We start from the raw sequence: 16038 nt of genomic DNA, 5'->3' as shown, positions 1-16038 counted from the left end.
AAAGACCTTGGGCATATATTTTAACTTTATGGAGCTTCAGTTACCTCACCATAAAAGGGAGTAATAATAATAGCAAGGGGACCTTGGAGGATCTCTGATAAAATGAGAAAATACTTGTGAAAACGAAATATTGTCTTAATAAAACACTAGGCAATCATGCCCATTTCACTAAAGGCGAAGGCCTTCCTAACATCTAAATACCGTTTCCAGTCTTAATTTAGAAGACTGGTTGGAGGCTTTGTGAGAGCATGCCTCCCTCCTGCGCCCCCACCCCCACCCTCACCCCCATTTCCCACAGCTAGCAGCAGTTGACTGCAGGATCGCAGGTATGCAAGAGGAGGCCAGCCGCCTCTAGCCACTTTGGCTGACTTTTATCTGACTTGTTTATAAGGGGAGGTGGAATTTAGTTGGGAGGTGGGAGCTGGGATATCTTCATTTTGTAATTCGACCATCAGATTTTATTTTGTTTCCTTGTACCTATCTCCTTGAGTCCCAAGGCACTACTAGTTTTAGAAGTTTCAGTGCACCCCAGGGGGACAGAGCAGCCTGGCCTGCTCGCGATCATTCCAGAGTCCTGAAGTAGGAAGGAAAGAAGTTCACACTCAGCTTTGCAAAGGAGTGTGGTTCGCCTAGAATACTTTGGGACGGGTGAGTTACACCTGCCAGGGATACAAGAGATCTTCAGGGGGAGGATCCAGTCCCTGTGGGTGGAGAAGGAGGGCGGGCGCTTTCGGCGCGCCTTGGCAACTAGCCTGGGGCTGGGAAGCCCAGCAAGACATTTTAGCCCCCTCCACCCTGGACGCTCCTCTGGCAGAGACAGGAGGAATCGCAGAGCCGGCAGGGCGTCCGGTCCGGCCAGAAGCCGGGAGTTTCGACAGGACGCCCCCTTGGAGGTTTTGTTTTCCCGTCTCCCGCGGCCAGGGTCGCGCTCACTCCGCAGCGGAGAGCCGCGCTCAGTGGCTGCTCCCTGCTCCTCCCACCGCACTTAAGCCCACACCCGCGGGCGCCCCGCCCCCCTCATCCTTATAGAAGGGGCGAGGCACCTCGGCGCGCCCGGGAGCTACAGGCTTCCCGGAGCCGACGGCGCGGCTGCCAGCTTGGCCAGAAAGCCCAGGCGCCGCCGCGGCCAATGTAGCCAAGTGAGGCGGCGGCTGCGCCCGCACCATGGAAGGCAGCCCCACCCCAGCACCAGCTCGGGTCGCTCCAGACCTCCGCCGCCTCCCGCGCCCCGCCTGCCAGCACCCGCTGCTTTTCTCTGGGCGCCGTCCTACCCTCACCTCGAAGCAGACATGAAGGGAGCCCGGGGCGACGGGAGCGCCCCTTTCTGCACCCGCCTCAACCACTCCTTCCCGGGCATGTGGGCGCCCGAGCGCTCCCAGGAAGCGCGGGGCAACCTCACGCGCTCCCCGGAGGCCGGCGAGGACTGCCGCTCGGTGTCCGTGGTGTACCCGATTACCATGCTGATCACCGGCTTCGTGGGCAACGCGCTGGCCATGCTGCTGGTGTCGCGGAGCTACCGGCGCCGGGAGAGCAAGCGCAAGAAGTCGTTCCTGCTGTGCATCGGCTGGCTGGCGCTCACGGACATGGTGGGGCAGCTGCTCACCAGCCCCGTGGTCATCGTCGTGTACCTGTCCAAGCAGCGCTGGGAGCACCTGGACCCTTCGGGGAGGCTGTGCACTTTCTTTGGTCTGACCATGACTGTCTTTGGCCTCTCCTCGCTCTTCGTCGCTAGCGCTATGGCCATCGAGCGGGCGCTGGCCATCCGGGCGCCGCACTGGTACTCGAGCCACATGAAGACGCGTGCCACCCGCTGGGTGCTGCTCGGCGTGTGGCTGGCGGTGCTCGCCTTCGCCCTGTTGCCCGTGCTGGGCGTGGGCCATTACACCGTCCAGTGGCCCGGGACGTGGTGCTTCATTAGCACCGGGGGCGGCGGCAACGGAACTAGCTCCCCGCACAACTGGGGCAACCTTTTCTTCGCCTCCACCTTTGCCTTCCTGGGGCTCTCTGCGCTGACCATCACTTTCGCCTGCAACCTGGCCACCATTCAGGCCTTGGTATCCCGCTGCCGGGCCAAGGCCATGGCATCGCAGTCCAGCGCCCAGTGGGGTAGGATCACCACTGAGACGGCCATCCAGCTCATGGGGATCATGTGCGTGCTGTCGATCTGTTGGTCACCTTTGCTGGTAGGTAGTTCCAGGGTGTGCAGAAGTCTGGGTGGGGCACCTGCACACAGTGGAGACGTCTCAAAGTGACAGCACCTGCAGAGGTGTGTTTGCATCTGGAGAACATTGGGGAGACCTTTCTGCCCGTGCTTTCTTGGTTGCAGCTTCATAGTTGAGTTCCTCACTTACTCGCTGAGCGCCTTCAAAGTCCCATACATGGCATTAGGTTCTGGTTGTACACACGTGAAAACCACACGGGCGCTCACACTTTGTTCGGAGAGAGTAAGAAGATACCCCGGTCTGAGTTCAGTGCCTGTGCAGAGGTAAAGTTTTCTCCTGGGTGCATTATAAACAGAATGGCAATGACAGCTGAAGCCTGTGGCTCTGGGCTTTCTCCTTCTTTCAAATACCTCTTGCACGTTGAAGGGATTATCAGTCTGCAAAAGTCCTCTACCTGCGACCCCAGGCAGGCACAGCTCTTGCAGCTTTGGAGCCTCTCAGCGCTCTCTCAGCCCAGCCCGCACTAACCTGCCTAATAGGCTCACTTGAGATTAGAGGCAGGAGAGGGAAGGGCCCGCTGGCTGCAGCCAGCCCCAGCCCTTCGGAATGGTGCTGGCCCTTCTGGAAGCGCTTGAACTGTCAGTGAGTCAGGGGGCCCGGAGGCCTTGTAACTCCTGCCCACCAGCCTTTGCTTGCCCTGTTGGCAACTATTCAGGACTGGGAGTAAGGCCAATCCTGGGGTAGGAGGTAGAGGTTTCTGCGCTTCCCAGCTCCGCACAGGGGCGCACAGTTTGGGAGCAAATGATGTTGCCACAGGCTCCTTGTCTAACAGCCACTCTTACGTCACACTTTCCTCTGTTACTTTTAGCTGGAGATTTCTGTGAGTAAGTGCTGTTTACCAATTCCTGGTGAATGGAGGATTATTGAGGCCTCAAGCAGACTGACTTAATAGGAGCTATGTTGCAGAAAGAGTTTTCTGCAAATTTTATACTGGACCTGGAAATTTATTAGACAGTTGTGAGAAACTTCTGAAACCCATGGATATAGTTTTCAGAACCCACACACATGTAGTTTTTCCTTTTCAATTGTGGTAAAATATATTTTAAATTGTGGTAAAATTTACATTTTAAATGTCCAGTTCAGTGGCATTAAATACATTGGCATTGCCCTGGCCAGTGTGGCTCAGTTGGTTGAGTGTCATCCCATGCACCTAGAGTTCACTAGTTTGATTCCTGTTCAGAGCACATGCCTGGGTTGCACGCAGGAGGCAGCCAATCAATGTTTCCCTCTCCCTCTCCCTCCTATTTCTCTAAAATCAATGAAAAAATTTTTAAAGAAAATTATTGTGTACCACTTTCACTTTTAAATCTCTTGTATTTAAAAATAGACCCCTAGTTCCTTTCCCCTCCCAACATCTCCTTCATTTGACAAAGCAAATATTCCAGAATACCTGTGTTTAACTGGTGTAGTATATTTAGAGCACAAATCTTGGCTACAAATCAGTGACGATGAGTAGTGACAAGGAGAGCTATGTTGGGACCTAACTGCCCATAAGTTGCTGCATGGTCACAGAATTCAGGCTGATGCCATCACCATGGCTTATCAAAACCAACACCAATTTTAGACATATTTACTTCTATGGTTGAGGAATGGAGTGTGGAGGTGGCCAAACAGAGGGGGGAAGGAGTTGTAAATAATGAACACTTTACTATGATAATGAACATAACTTTAAAGGCAACCAAGATTCTGAATTTTTCCCAACTGTCATTTGAGTTCCAGGTTCTTGAGTTTTCTCTATCACACTATTTCCTGGAAAAAAAATGCACTTAAGTCATATGAATAAAATGCTTATTCATACAGTTAACCAAACTTATAGTTGTCTTTTTTTAAGTAAATGAGATAGTAGTGTGTCTTTTATCTTAAAACTTTTATTTAATATCATGAACTCAGTGACTTTAGGAAGAATTTAGATCAATTCTGAGAATCGTAGCCAACGATGGTCAAACTTACTTTCTTAAGACAGACGGTATTTGGAAAGTCTTATTTAATTTCAGTTAATACCTGCATTCAAACAATATCTATTGGTTTGCATTATTTTATCAGGCATTTTATTAATTTGGTTCTCATAAAAACATTGAACTTAAAAAAATTTAACATGATTGATTAAATTGAAGAGGAGAAATTCAAGATTTGCAAAATAGGTGCTTTTAAAACTAAAGCAAAATGGGTCTATCATCTGCTTTATGCCCTGTTGGAATTAACTCTACAAATATCAGTAAAGAGCTGGAATTATTTCAAAGGAAAGAAACTGGCAAAACTGCTTTCTTAATAAGTGAGAAAATTATAAGAATGAAAACACTAGAACTTAGTGAATTGAATTTTCAGTGTATTAATGTTAAAGTGAGAGATCATAGTCTATACTTTGTTTTTCTTAACTGGGTAAAATATAGATGCCCTGTTAGCTTTACTAATCTAATGAAATAAACTCCCTCCTTAGAAGGACCCTGAGTATATCTTCTCTTGGAAGTTTATCATGATTATAATAATATTCCATTGTTACTGCTAGAAAACTTAGGAGAGAAGAGAGTAAGAAAACACCTCAACTGCTACAAGATCCCACCACATATATACTTAAATTTAGGTTATCTGTGGCGCAAATAAGAGCTTTTGTACTTTTTCTTTTTCCCAGAAACTTCACAAAAGCAAGATGTGAAATTGAAAATACAGTGGAAACCAATGTCATCATGTCTATGATCCTTCGCCCCGTTTATGTTTAATTTGCCATCATTCAGAATTAGCCAGTTGACTCGGCATGCAGTCTGTTTGGTGTTTATTATTATTATTATTATTATCTTATTTTTTAATGAACCACAGTCACCTACTAGTTTAGTTATTTGAGATGATAGCCAAGATTCCAGAAGCAGGCGTACCCTGAGGGTTTTGTATGAGTGCTTTTGTAAACCAAAGCATTTCCCCAACAGGTAGAGTGTGGCAAATACTGAAGCTCTCTTAAAAACAGTAAATATAAAGTAACTCTCAACGTTGTGAAAAGTGAGGTATGAGGGACAGGATTTCTCATTTACAACTTTGGAACTGGATAAAAGCAGCCTTAGAAATGTTTGCCTTTAACCCTAAACCAGCACACTCCCTGCTCGGTCTCCACAGATGCAGACAGCAATGCTTTGGTTCCAGAAGATAGTTCACAATGTAGACGTAACTGTATTTTTTAATTAAAGGAATCCCTGAGATATTTTGACAAACGAAATTTGCCTGAAATATACTATATGTGCCAGGTTATTTTACAGAAATAATCCTGTATTATAGTATTAAAATGTTCTGTTCACTTGCTAATTTTCACTTCCTATAAATTTCAGAATATAGTTTCTGAAATGATTGGGGAAATGATTAACTGTGTGAATTGGCATTATAGGGGAAATCTTCTATAACTTGCTTTTATAAGAATTGAGATTATTTAGCATTCTTTACATTTTTTATTATACTACAATACATTTTAGGCACTGTGGAAGGGATGTTAAGTACAAGACTTACAAAAACTTGGTCAGAGTTGTAATCTGTTCAGAGAACCAGAGTTGCCACATTTGTGAGTAAAACAGTTAGAGAACAATACAAGATCGAATGCCATTAATGCCTTTGATTCTGAGAAAAAAAGCTCATTTAAACTTGCTAGAGTAGGCTTCTAGGAGGTGGTGAGATGGCATAACTTGAACTCAGGGCTGATAGTGAGTGGCCCAAGAAGCCAGCCAGAGAAATAAAGTGTGCACACTGGAAACACGGGAAAAATGGTTTGAAAAGGCTTATGGGGCCAAATTGAGGTAGTTAAGATGAACATAGGATGAAATTTGTGTCCTTTTGCCAGTAGGCAGGACAACCTCTTTTTTTTTTTTTTTTTTTTTTTAATAGGGGAGAGGATTTTTATTTTTATTTTCTTTAATCCTTTATTGTTTAAAGTATTACATATGTCTCCTTTTTTTCCCCGTTGAAGAGGATTTTTAAAAGTTTGGCAGTGCAATAGTGTGTGGGTAGATTCAGGCTGGAAAAGGAACTCGAGATCAGTCACAGCTTGCTTTTGCAGGCTGGGTAGGGCCTTAGGTCAGAGACAGTGGGAAGAGATGAGTCAGAGAAGGAAAGGTAAGAGAGAACTAATGCTATTAGAAATGGTCAATTTAAGGAGTGAGTGATTCGACAAGCATTTCTTACACATCTACTATGTCCTATTTACTGCGGTAAATTACCTCATTTAACTGCGTCCTGTAAAAGTGCCACTATTGTCTATATCCTTCAGATGAATAACTGAAGTATAAAGTATATTAGAATTAGAATAATTTTGGATATCTGGCTCTGAGTTTATTTTCCATTTTTGTTGTTTATTATGAGCTTAGATGGAGGCCGTGAATTCTATTGCTAATCATGGCACTGCGTAAGTTATTTATCCTTCCGTCTGTAAGTGCGGCAGTAGGACTAATAAATATCCAATAGTATTTATGTTATTCTCAGGTTTTCTTATTTGGGAGGATCGTGGCTCAATGAATCAGAATGAGAAACTTAGGATTTGATTTTATTTTTGTAAGAATGGGGGATTCTGAGTGACTATGGCTTTCGGACACTATATAAGATAGTGGATTATCTGAGTGATATATCCAGGAAGCCAGTACAACTTGAAGACTGAGATAAATCAGAGCAAAAAAAAAAAAAAAAAAAAAAAAAAAGACAGTTGTTGTTTATTTTGAGTGTCTCAGAGAGCCAAGAATTAAACGTCCTTAAGCCAGTAGATTGGAAGAAAGTCAGACGGCCTAGAGTTGTAGCATAACTGTGACTCACTGGCCTTTCTCTTTTGAAAAAGCTGGGAAGGTCAATGACTCAATTATGAGTTTCCACACGTTCATTTTTCTGGGGTCCTCTCTGGGCTGTGTTGGGTGCTCCAGCCCTTTGGCCACACAGCACCCACCTTGCATTTCCCTGTCATAGTCTGAGTTACACTTCCTGGACCTATTGTGTAATTGACCTCCTGAGGTTAGGTAAAGTATCTGCTTGTGCATTGATTGTTCCCCACCCCTGTAGGAACTATAATTGCCTGCCATACAGGTATGCCCAATACATGCTTATTAACTGAATATCTATGCACCCAAATCAGAAGACAGGTTCTGGTCCCAGTTACATAAGTAATTAATTGTGTGACATTAGGTAATTCATTTGATATTTTTGTGATCTATTCTCTTCTGTAAAATAGTAATAAAAACACCTACTCAGTGCATTTCACAGGACTATAACGAAAACCAAGATAAATGTATATGAGAATAATTGGGAATATTCCCCCCATATTAGGTATACTACTCTGGTGTTTTACTGGATGGTAATGTTGACATGTGTTCAGATAGACCTTTTCCCCAGGAACCTGGAGAAAAGAGACAAGTGATGTTTTACAGCTTAATTAGTTATAGTTCCTTGTGGGGGGCGGGGAGGGGAGGGGATGTGGAGGAGGATATAACTTTTCAGAAAAAAAATAAAATAAGAAAAATGGTAAACCACATGTGCTTAAACTTTTACAAGGTATTGTAATTCATCCCCCCTTCTCTCCCCTGCCGCCATCACTCTCGCTCTCCTGCATTCCCTCAGCTCTGGAATCCCTTTCCCCTCACAGCTGCCAGTGAACTCTCTAAATCTAACAAGTGCTGGATCCCATCTCCCCTCTGTCTTAAGCCTGAGGAGTGACCACCACCTTGTGCTCTGAGGACCTCGCCACAGACCTAAAATATGTCACCTGTCTCTCCAATGTGGCACTTCTCCCTGTATTTTTTGATATGCTCAGATGTGTCCTCATGCAAATGCTTGAGTCAAATTCATTGTGATTCTAGTTGTTGTCCTAGGTCAGATCGTCTGCAAACGTAAGGGGATAGCCTGTGCCTTGGTTGAACAGAATTGTTACCACTGACTCACAGCTCAGAATTGAGTTTGCAAAAGTTAACTCAGGCCACAGCATGAGCATCACACAGTTGTAAACTGCTCCGCAGATTGGCCAGATCCTGGCAGGGCATTAATATTATTTGCAGCCTACAAATAGCACAGCCTATAACTTCACCCTCAAATGGCCCACCCAGACTTTCTCTTGGGTAACATTCAAAAGGAGGAGGTTTCAATGGCTGATCTTGGCACTTATTCAAAATCTACATATTATTTCACCAGTACTGATTTTTATGATAGGTGTTTGAGGATCATAAATCTAAAAATGAAAGACGGTGGCAGAGATGGAGGAGGGGGGTTGATTTTTCACACCTTAATTCTGTTAAAAATTAAAAAGTTATTAATTTAGGTAAGAGTCGCGTAAGGTAACCACAGGACAAACCCTATAACAAACATCATTGCTATGTCTACAAACCTTGGTAATGCAAAAACAAAAGGTCAAGTTGGAGCTGGAGGCCTATTTTTTTTTTAAAGCAATTATTGATTCCAAAAAAATCAAGTATAATTTTTAAAATATACTTTTCACTAATCCTTGGATATTTCCTGAAAGTAGATTTGATCTATCCTTTTGTTCCTCTTTCTGAATACGTAATAAGTGTCATTTTCTGTGGTTGTGAATATGCGGCTGTTGGTATAATTCATAAAAATTTGGAAAAAGAAGCATGTTGTTAATGTTGAAAATAACGAAAGCGAGATTGTGAAAAATTAGATGCATTTTGGGCAATTCACCACACGGCAAAGTTTATCGCGGTCTTGTATGAAATTTTCCCAGGAATGTCCTGCTAACAGCCACCTTGATTGAGTCCGATAGAGCATGCACTTCCCATTTCCCCATTTTGATGGGCATCTTCCATAGTCCCAAGGCAGCAGCGGAGGTTCGTGATTAAGTGATCGTTGACTAGTGAGCACGCCTGTTTTGTGAGAAGAACAAAATCTAATGACTGAAGAAGCAGGTGAGGGCCACAGAGAGATGAAGGCACTGGAAGGCAAGAGACCTGGATTCTGGTCTTGGCTTTTCAACCACATGATAGAAGTCACTTTATCTTTCTGGCTTTTCTTTTCCTTGTCAGTGAGATCAAACATTATCAACTCTAGCCCTCTCTTCAGTTCTGACTTCCTGTGGCTCTAAGCAGATAAAATCATCCCTGTCAGAGATACTATACTAGATGCATGGGGGGAAATACCCAAAGACTTCATAGGAAGAAGCATAGAAATATGTACAAATAGACAGAGTAGATCTTGCGTTCTTTCATGCAATCGTTGTAGAACTATTTATTGAGTATTGCTATATGCCTGCCACTCTGCTCATCGTGGTTATACAATGGTGGCCAGGGCTGAATTATATGGTAATACTCGTTGAGCATTATGTAATTCTAGGAGGCCCTATTTACGCTGTATCCTATGTGAATGCTCCTCCTATTTGAGCAGTATGCAACCTGTGCCCTCCTTGGTAGCCCCAATGGTAAGCCAAGCAAACATGCTATCCTCTTTCACAAAGCTTTCAATATACTAGACCAGTGGTCAGCAAACTCATTAGTCAACAGAGCCAAATGTCAACAGTACAACGATTGAAATTTATTTTGAGAGCCAAAATTTTTTAAACTTAAACTATATAGGTAGGTACATTGTTATTAACTTAATTAGGGTACTCCTAAGGTTTAGGAAGAGCCACACTCAAGGGGCCAAAGAGTCGCATGTGGCTCGCGAGCCGCAGTTTGCCAACCACGGTACTAGGCAACAGTCAATAAACAATCTTGCCAAGACCCTAATGTAACTAGTCTGATGGGTCATTGCTGTGGTTTCTCGTGGCTACATGGTTCCGCTACTTCAGATTGGACTTGTCTGGGCAGAAGGGCAGTGCAGGTCCACTGCTGCTGGAGTGTGTCCCTGCCCAAGCTGTAGTGGGTCTGTGCTTGGATGCCACCATTAGAGAACCTGAATTCACACCCATGACTCCCGCCGTAAAGCTCAGCAGTCATTCCCTGGAGGACAGCCAAGGTGCTAGAGAGTATGGACCCAGAGAGCAGCTGGCCTCAGGCCACGCACTGTCTAGAATCAGCCTTCCCTTTGGGGTTCTTAGGCTGTGGGTTATACTCACATCACCTTCTGACATGTTTGCCTTTGCTTTCCAATGAATTGTTAAGACTTTCCATGTCTTTTCCCTCAAGAATAGAGCCAAAGGCACTCTTCTCTGAGTTTCTTGGCCTCAGATCTTGGGAGAAAAGGGTAGGTCTTGGCCTTTTTTCCCCCCAGAAGACCCTCAGACCCCTGAGCATGATGGTCTACCTCTTTTCAAGTGACCAGCATAATAGGAAGCCACAAGAATCATGATCCCCCAGAAGAAGATCCAGACCAAGCTGAAGCGAGCTAGCTTACAGAAAAAAGAAGAAAGAGGAACAGGGTCACTGGACTCACCTAAATCGAAGGGATCGCCAGGGTGGAGGTGGCCCTGTGGACGGCTGAAGCAGGGCTCCCTTTGTTTCTCTCACTTTGACTTCTTGCCATGTGGCAGATCCCCAGTTCAGGTTCTGTTTCCAGGGACATAACTTTTCAGCTCGTTGGCCCAGTACTGTGTTCTTTATTTCAAAGCCTTTGGATAATAGGTTTATATTTCCAGTCTGCATGCAGAGTTTTAATTTTGCTTTCATGGCAATACAATATTTCAGTGAATACGTCATTTTGAAACAGTTTCAACATAGATCTTTCTTTCCTTCTTTCTTTCTTTCTCTCTCTCTCTCTCTCTCTCTCTCTCTCTCTCTCTCTCTCTCTCTCATTTTCTTTGTTTTGTTTTGTGAATACAAGAAACAGACATGACAAAGTCTCAGGATCCTGCCTCATCTACAAAGATTAATGTGCATTTTGTTGAGCTACAATGAAAGATTTAGGCTCAGAGAATTGTCCAGAAGTGAGTTGAGGGTGTAATGTTAGTTTTACAATGAAACAGAGGTAGCTGTATAAGGCTCTGAAAGCTCACACTATGTTAGAACCATAGTGAGGAGACCAGAGAAGAAAAAGTTCTTTCTTTATTTTTTCATAAAGGGTGAGTTATAGTCTGGGTTTGATGTTAATCTGGCAGCTTTCTCAGTAGATGTGGTAACAGCTAATATACTGGGTGGTAGACATTTAAATTTATTTAATGGTAGCAATTTCCTCCAAGAATAGACTAAGGATTTGCCTGGATTCAGAAATAAATTTCTTAATGTTAGCTTTTGTTCTATAAAAGACATTAGGGAACATTTTGAAATGTGGGTGTGTGTTTTTCCCTAGCATCTATTTCTAATTAAATATGCCGTAGGTCAGTTTTAGGAAGTATGGGAATATCTCCTGACTTCAGAGCTCTAGTCTCCTCCTTAAACTTGGTCCTTGGTCACAAACACCAGAATCCAAAGCACAAAGGGCACATGAGGAAAGGATACTGGGGGCTTGGGGACCACAGAAAGCTGGCGGGCCAGTTTGGAAGGCAGGCAGGACCCAGGCTCTCTGGACACTGAGCGTCAGTTGCTACCTGCTGCTGGGTGAATCTGGTATCTAAGAACTGCCACTCCTTGGTGTTGCTCTCTCTCTCTTAACAGTCAAAGTCCTGGGTGCAAACCTGGCTGCTTTTGCTTGGGATTTTTTACCCCCGGGCTATGCCAAGGGGTCACTAGAAGGATCGAGCACCTGCAGCATCTTGTTTTTTTAACTAAGAGTGTGAAGTAAATGCTGGGATTTCTCTCCTGCCTAGAATACGTAGAAGCGGTACTTCAAAATTGGAGTATTAATATAAAAGGTGGTAGCTCATTATTATCATATAATTAATTTTTAGAAGCATTGTAACAGTAATATAGCATACGTATGTGTGTGTGTGAAAAAGAGAGAGAGAAAGAGAGAGAGAGAGAGAGAGAGACATCTATTTGTTGTTCTACTTATGCATTTCGTTAGATTCATTGGTTGCTTCTTGTACATGCCCTGACCGAAGATCGAACTCACAACTTTGGCCTATCAGGATGATGCTCTAAACAACTGAGCCAGCTGGCCAGGGCAGGCCCTTTATATATATTATCTTATTTAATCTTCACAGTTATTGATCAGCTGGACATTTTTTATCTCCACCTTTCAGTTATACCTACTCAGATTCAAATAATTAGACTGTTTTTCCTAATCATTTAATGCTATCATGCTCTGCCTCTTTTTCATTAGTTTATTAAAACATTTTCAAATTATATCATTGAAAATGTACAAAAAAAACACACACACCAACAACAACCAGCAGATTGATTGAGAATAGTCAATAACCACAGAAACTGGCAGGGTCAGATAATCAAGGTGATTAAAGATTTCCTGTTGATTCAGGAAGCGACGGACTTTCTTAGGAGCTTGGGTTTTCTACAGATAATATTATGAATATCTCTATAGAAGGTGATAAGAATTTTTCATTGTTCTACAAAACCCTGTGATTTCATTCACCGTGATACTATAATTTCCTGTTTTCTGTAAAGGTGTGGTATCAATTTCATCCAGTTCTGTCTGTCCAGGCTTAGAATATTCACACACAGTGGTAAAGTTTTACTGGGCAAACATTTTTCAGCTAGTATGATTCACAAATATTATTCTTTTTAACTAAACTATTTATAAAACAAACTAGAGGCCCAGTGCATGAATTTGTGCATGGGTGAGGTCCCTTGGCCTAGCTGGCTATTGAGGCTGATCGGGGCCATCTTGCCCAGTTCTGATTGGGGCCAATAGGGGCTGGCCAGCCAGGGGGAGGCTGTGGGAGGTTGGCCAGCCATGGGAGGTTGACTGTGGGAGCGCACTAACCACCAGGGGCAGCTCTTGCATTGAACGTCTGCCCCCTGGTGGTCAGTGCACATCATAGCGATGAGAGGACCAGTCAAGCGGTTGACCGGTAGTAAACGGTCACTTGGGTTTTTATATATATAGACTAGAGGCCCGGTGCACAAAAATTTGTGCACTCGGGGGCGGGGGGGAAGGGGGCCCCTCAGCCCCGCCTGTGCCCTCTTGCAGTCTGGGACCCCTCGGGAGATAACGACCTGCTGGCTTAGGCCTGCTCCCGGGTGGCAGAGGGCAGTCCCAGTCCCTAGGTGCAGCCCCTGGTCGGGCTCAGAGCAGGGCCGATTGGGGAGTTGGGGTGCTGCCCCTGTCATGCACAGAGCAGGGCGGATTAGGAGGTTGTGATGCCACCCTCAGTCACGCTCAGGGTAGGGCCGATTGGGGGGTTGGGGCACCGCCCCCTGTCACACTCAAGGCAGGGTCGATGGGGAGGTTGCGGTGCCACCCCCTGTCACACACAGAGCAGGGCCAATCAGGGGGTTGGGGCACTGCCCCCTGTCACGCACAGAGCAGGGCCCATCAGGGGGGTTGGGGCTCTGTACCCTGTCACGCACAGAGCAGGGTCAATCAGGGGGGTGGGGAGCTCTCCCCTGTCACTCACAGAGTAGGGCGGATAGGGGAGTTGGGGCACCGCCCCCTGTCACACACAGAGCAGGGTGGATCAGGGGGTTGGGGCGCCGCCACTGTCACACTCAGGGCAGGGCCGATGGGGAGGTTATGGCTCTACCACGTCACACACAGAGCAGGGCCCGTTGGGGGGGGGGGGGTTGGGGCACCACACCCTGTCACACACAGAGCCGCAGGGCAATCAGGGGGTTGGGAAGCTCCCCCCTATTAAGCACAGAGCAGGGCTGATCAGGGGGTTGGGGTGCCTTCCCCTGTCACGAACAGAGCAGGGCGGATAGGGAGGTTGTGGCCCCGCCCCCTGTCACACACAGAGCTGTAGGGCGATCAGGGGGTTTGGGCGCTGCCCCCTGTCATGCTGATCCCGGTGCCAGGAGGCCTCGCGGCTCTGCTGATCCCGGTGCTGGGAGGCATATTACCCTTTTACTATATAGGAGAGAGGCCTGGTGCACGGGTGGGGGCCAGCTGGTTTGCCCTGAAGGGTGTCCTGGATCAGGGTGGAGGACCCCACTGGGGTGCCTGGCCAGCCTGGATGAGGGGATGATGGCTGTTTGCAGCTGGTCACACCCCCTTCTGGGTGGGGGTCTCCACTGGGGTGCCTGGCCAGACTGGGTGAGGGGCTGAGGGCTGTTTTCAGGCTGGCGGGTGACTGAAGCTCCCAACTGCTCCTTTTTTTCTTTTTTTCTTTTTTATTCTGGGCCAGCTTTAGCTCTGACTCCAGCTCTGAGGCCTCTGCTTCTGAAAGCAGGTATCTGGTTTGTTTGTGTTCTATAATCAAAACACTGTATCAACTCCAGCTCTGAGATCCCGGCGGCTCCCTGAAAGCAGGTTTCTGGGGTTTTGTTTAGCTTCTATATTTGTAACAATGTTTCAAACTGCAAGCTCAGAGGCCGGCAAGGCAGGCGGGGAACGTTGGTTTCCTCTGTCACTGAAGCAAGCAAGCCTCATGTTAGTTTCAAACTGCCTGGCTGCCGGCCGCCATCTTGGCTGGCATTTAATTTGCATATCGCCCTGATTAGCCAATGGGAAGGGTAGCGGATGTACACTAATTACCATGTTTCTCTTTTATTAGATAGGATACAACTGTTTATTGAGTTCCCTTTGCTTAGTGGGGAAGTGTTTGACTACAGTCAAAATTATAAAATGTGTTTTGACAGTTTAAAAACTTCCAGCATGAGGACAGTGCATCCTTGCAAACCTGCTTTCATCTTTTTCTCTTAAAATTATAGAGGAGAGAAAGAGCCTCAGCAAAACCCGGTGTGTTCACAGTGCCTTTCTAACATGGAACTCAAGCATGTTACTTTCTAGCACCCTGTCACCCGGATTAAAAGGCTTCAGATTCCTTAATTTAATCCTTAAAATCTTGGACTTGTCCACATTTACCACTCATATTCCATTTCTCCCCCAGGATCCTTACCTTCAGTCATAAAGATCTATTCGTAGTTCCTAGAATGATTCACAGTTTCACACTTAGAAGTATGAACTCATTGTCTTTCAAAACTCTCCAGAAGTATCTGCTCTTTTAGGGGACAGTGTCCCCCCCCCCCCCCCCCCCGCATCTGGACTCCATTGTTTCTGTGCATACCTTTTTGCACTTAATTATGCACAATTATATTTACAATTGTCGTAATATTTAACCATTTCACAGACATATCACATTTTGTTCTGTCAACAACACTTGGAGGGGACATTGTTTTTTTTGTTGTTGTTGTTTTTAAAATATATTTTATTGATTTTTTACAGAGAGGAAGGGATAGGGATAGAGAGTTAGAAACATCGATGAGAGAGAAACATCGACCAGCTGCCTCCTGCACACCTCACACTGGGGATGTGCCCGCAGCCGAGGTACATACCCTTGACCGGAATTGAACCTGGGACCCTTCAGTCCTCAGGCTGATGCTCTATCCACTGAGCCAAACCAGTCAGGGCAATGGAGGGGACATTGTTATTGCCTTGTTCTGATGAAGAAGTTGGTTTTGAGATGTTAAGTAGTTTTTCCAAGGTCAGAAAGTTAACAAAAAGCAGAGTTGACTTTCAAATATAGATTTGTCTGATTTTATAGCCTACATGATGAACCACTCAACTAAATGGCCTCCCTCTTGTTAATAGCCATTTATTTGTCTAATTCTCTGTAAATTGCCATATTTGTCGGTAAATCTTCCTGGACCATAGCAACCATTCAATAAATTATTGTGATTGAAAAAGGAAGTTGTAAAGTTATAATAAAGTGGAAAGGACTCTAGAATTGGAATCAGAAAATTGAGGTATAAATCCTGGCCTTAAGAGTTTTACATACATTTTAACTGGTTTTTAATCTTGATAAAAATCTTCACAGCACATGGTATTTATCTCTTTTTTAAACTTTTACCTTATTTTTTTTATTTTCTGGGTAAGCAACTTGCTTTAAGGCTCACAGTTGATAAATGGTACTGAGAAAAATGAA

The 16038-nt window shown here is 45.1% G+C and overlaps 1 protein-coding gene across 4 annotated transcripts in view; it reads left to right on the top strand.

Annotated features, from left to right (window-relative positions):
* Positions 1-616: 616 nt before the first annotated feature.
* The window catches only part of PTGER3 (prostaglandin E receptor 3), a 109063-nt gene continuing 93641 nt past the window's right edge, over positions 617-16038 (top strand). Inside the window, exon 1 of one of the 4 annotated variants that reach the window (XM_036347332.1) lies at positions 617-2183. In XM_036347332.1, coding sequence (XP_036203225.1) covers positions 1290-2183 — 894 coding nt within the window. In that variant the 5' untranslated portion in view covers positions 617-1289. The remainder of the gene's footprint in view (positions 2184-16038) is intronic. The other 3 variants (XM_036347329.1, XM_036347330.1, XM_036347331.1) reach the window with 3 other exon arrangements.

This window comes from Myotis myotis, unplaced genomic scaffold, assembly GCF_014108235.1.
Source record: "Myotis myotis isolate mMyoMyo1 unplaced genomic scaffold, mMyoMyo1.p scaffold_m19_p_2, whole genome shotgun sequence".
NCBI classification, from domain to species: Eukaryota; Metazoa; Chordata; class Mammalia; order Chiroptera; family Vespertilionidae; genus Myotis; species Myotis myotis.
The sequence above is the reverse complement of the archived record's forward strand: the minus strand, read 5'-3'. Positions and strand labels throughout refer to the sequence as shown.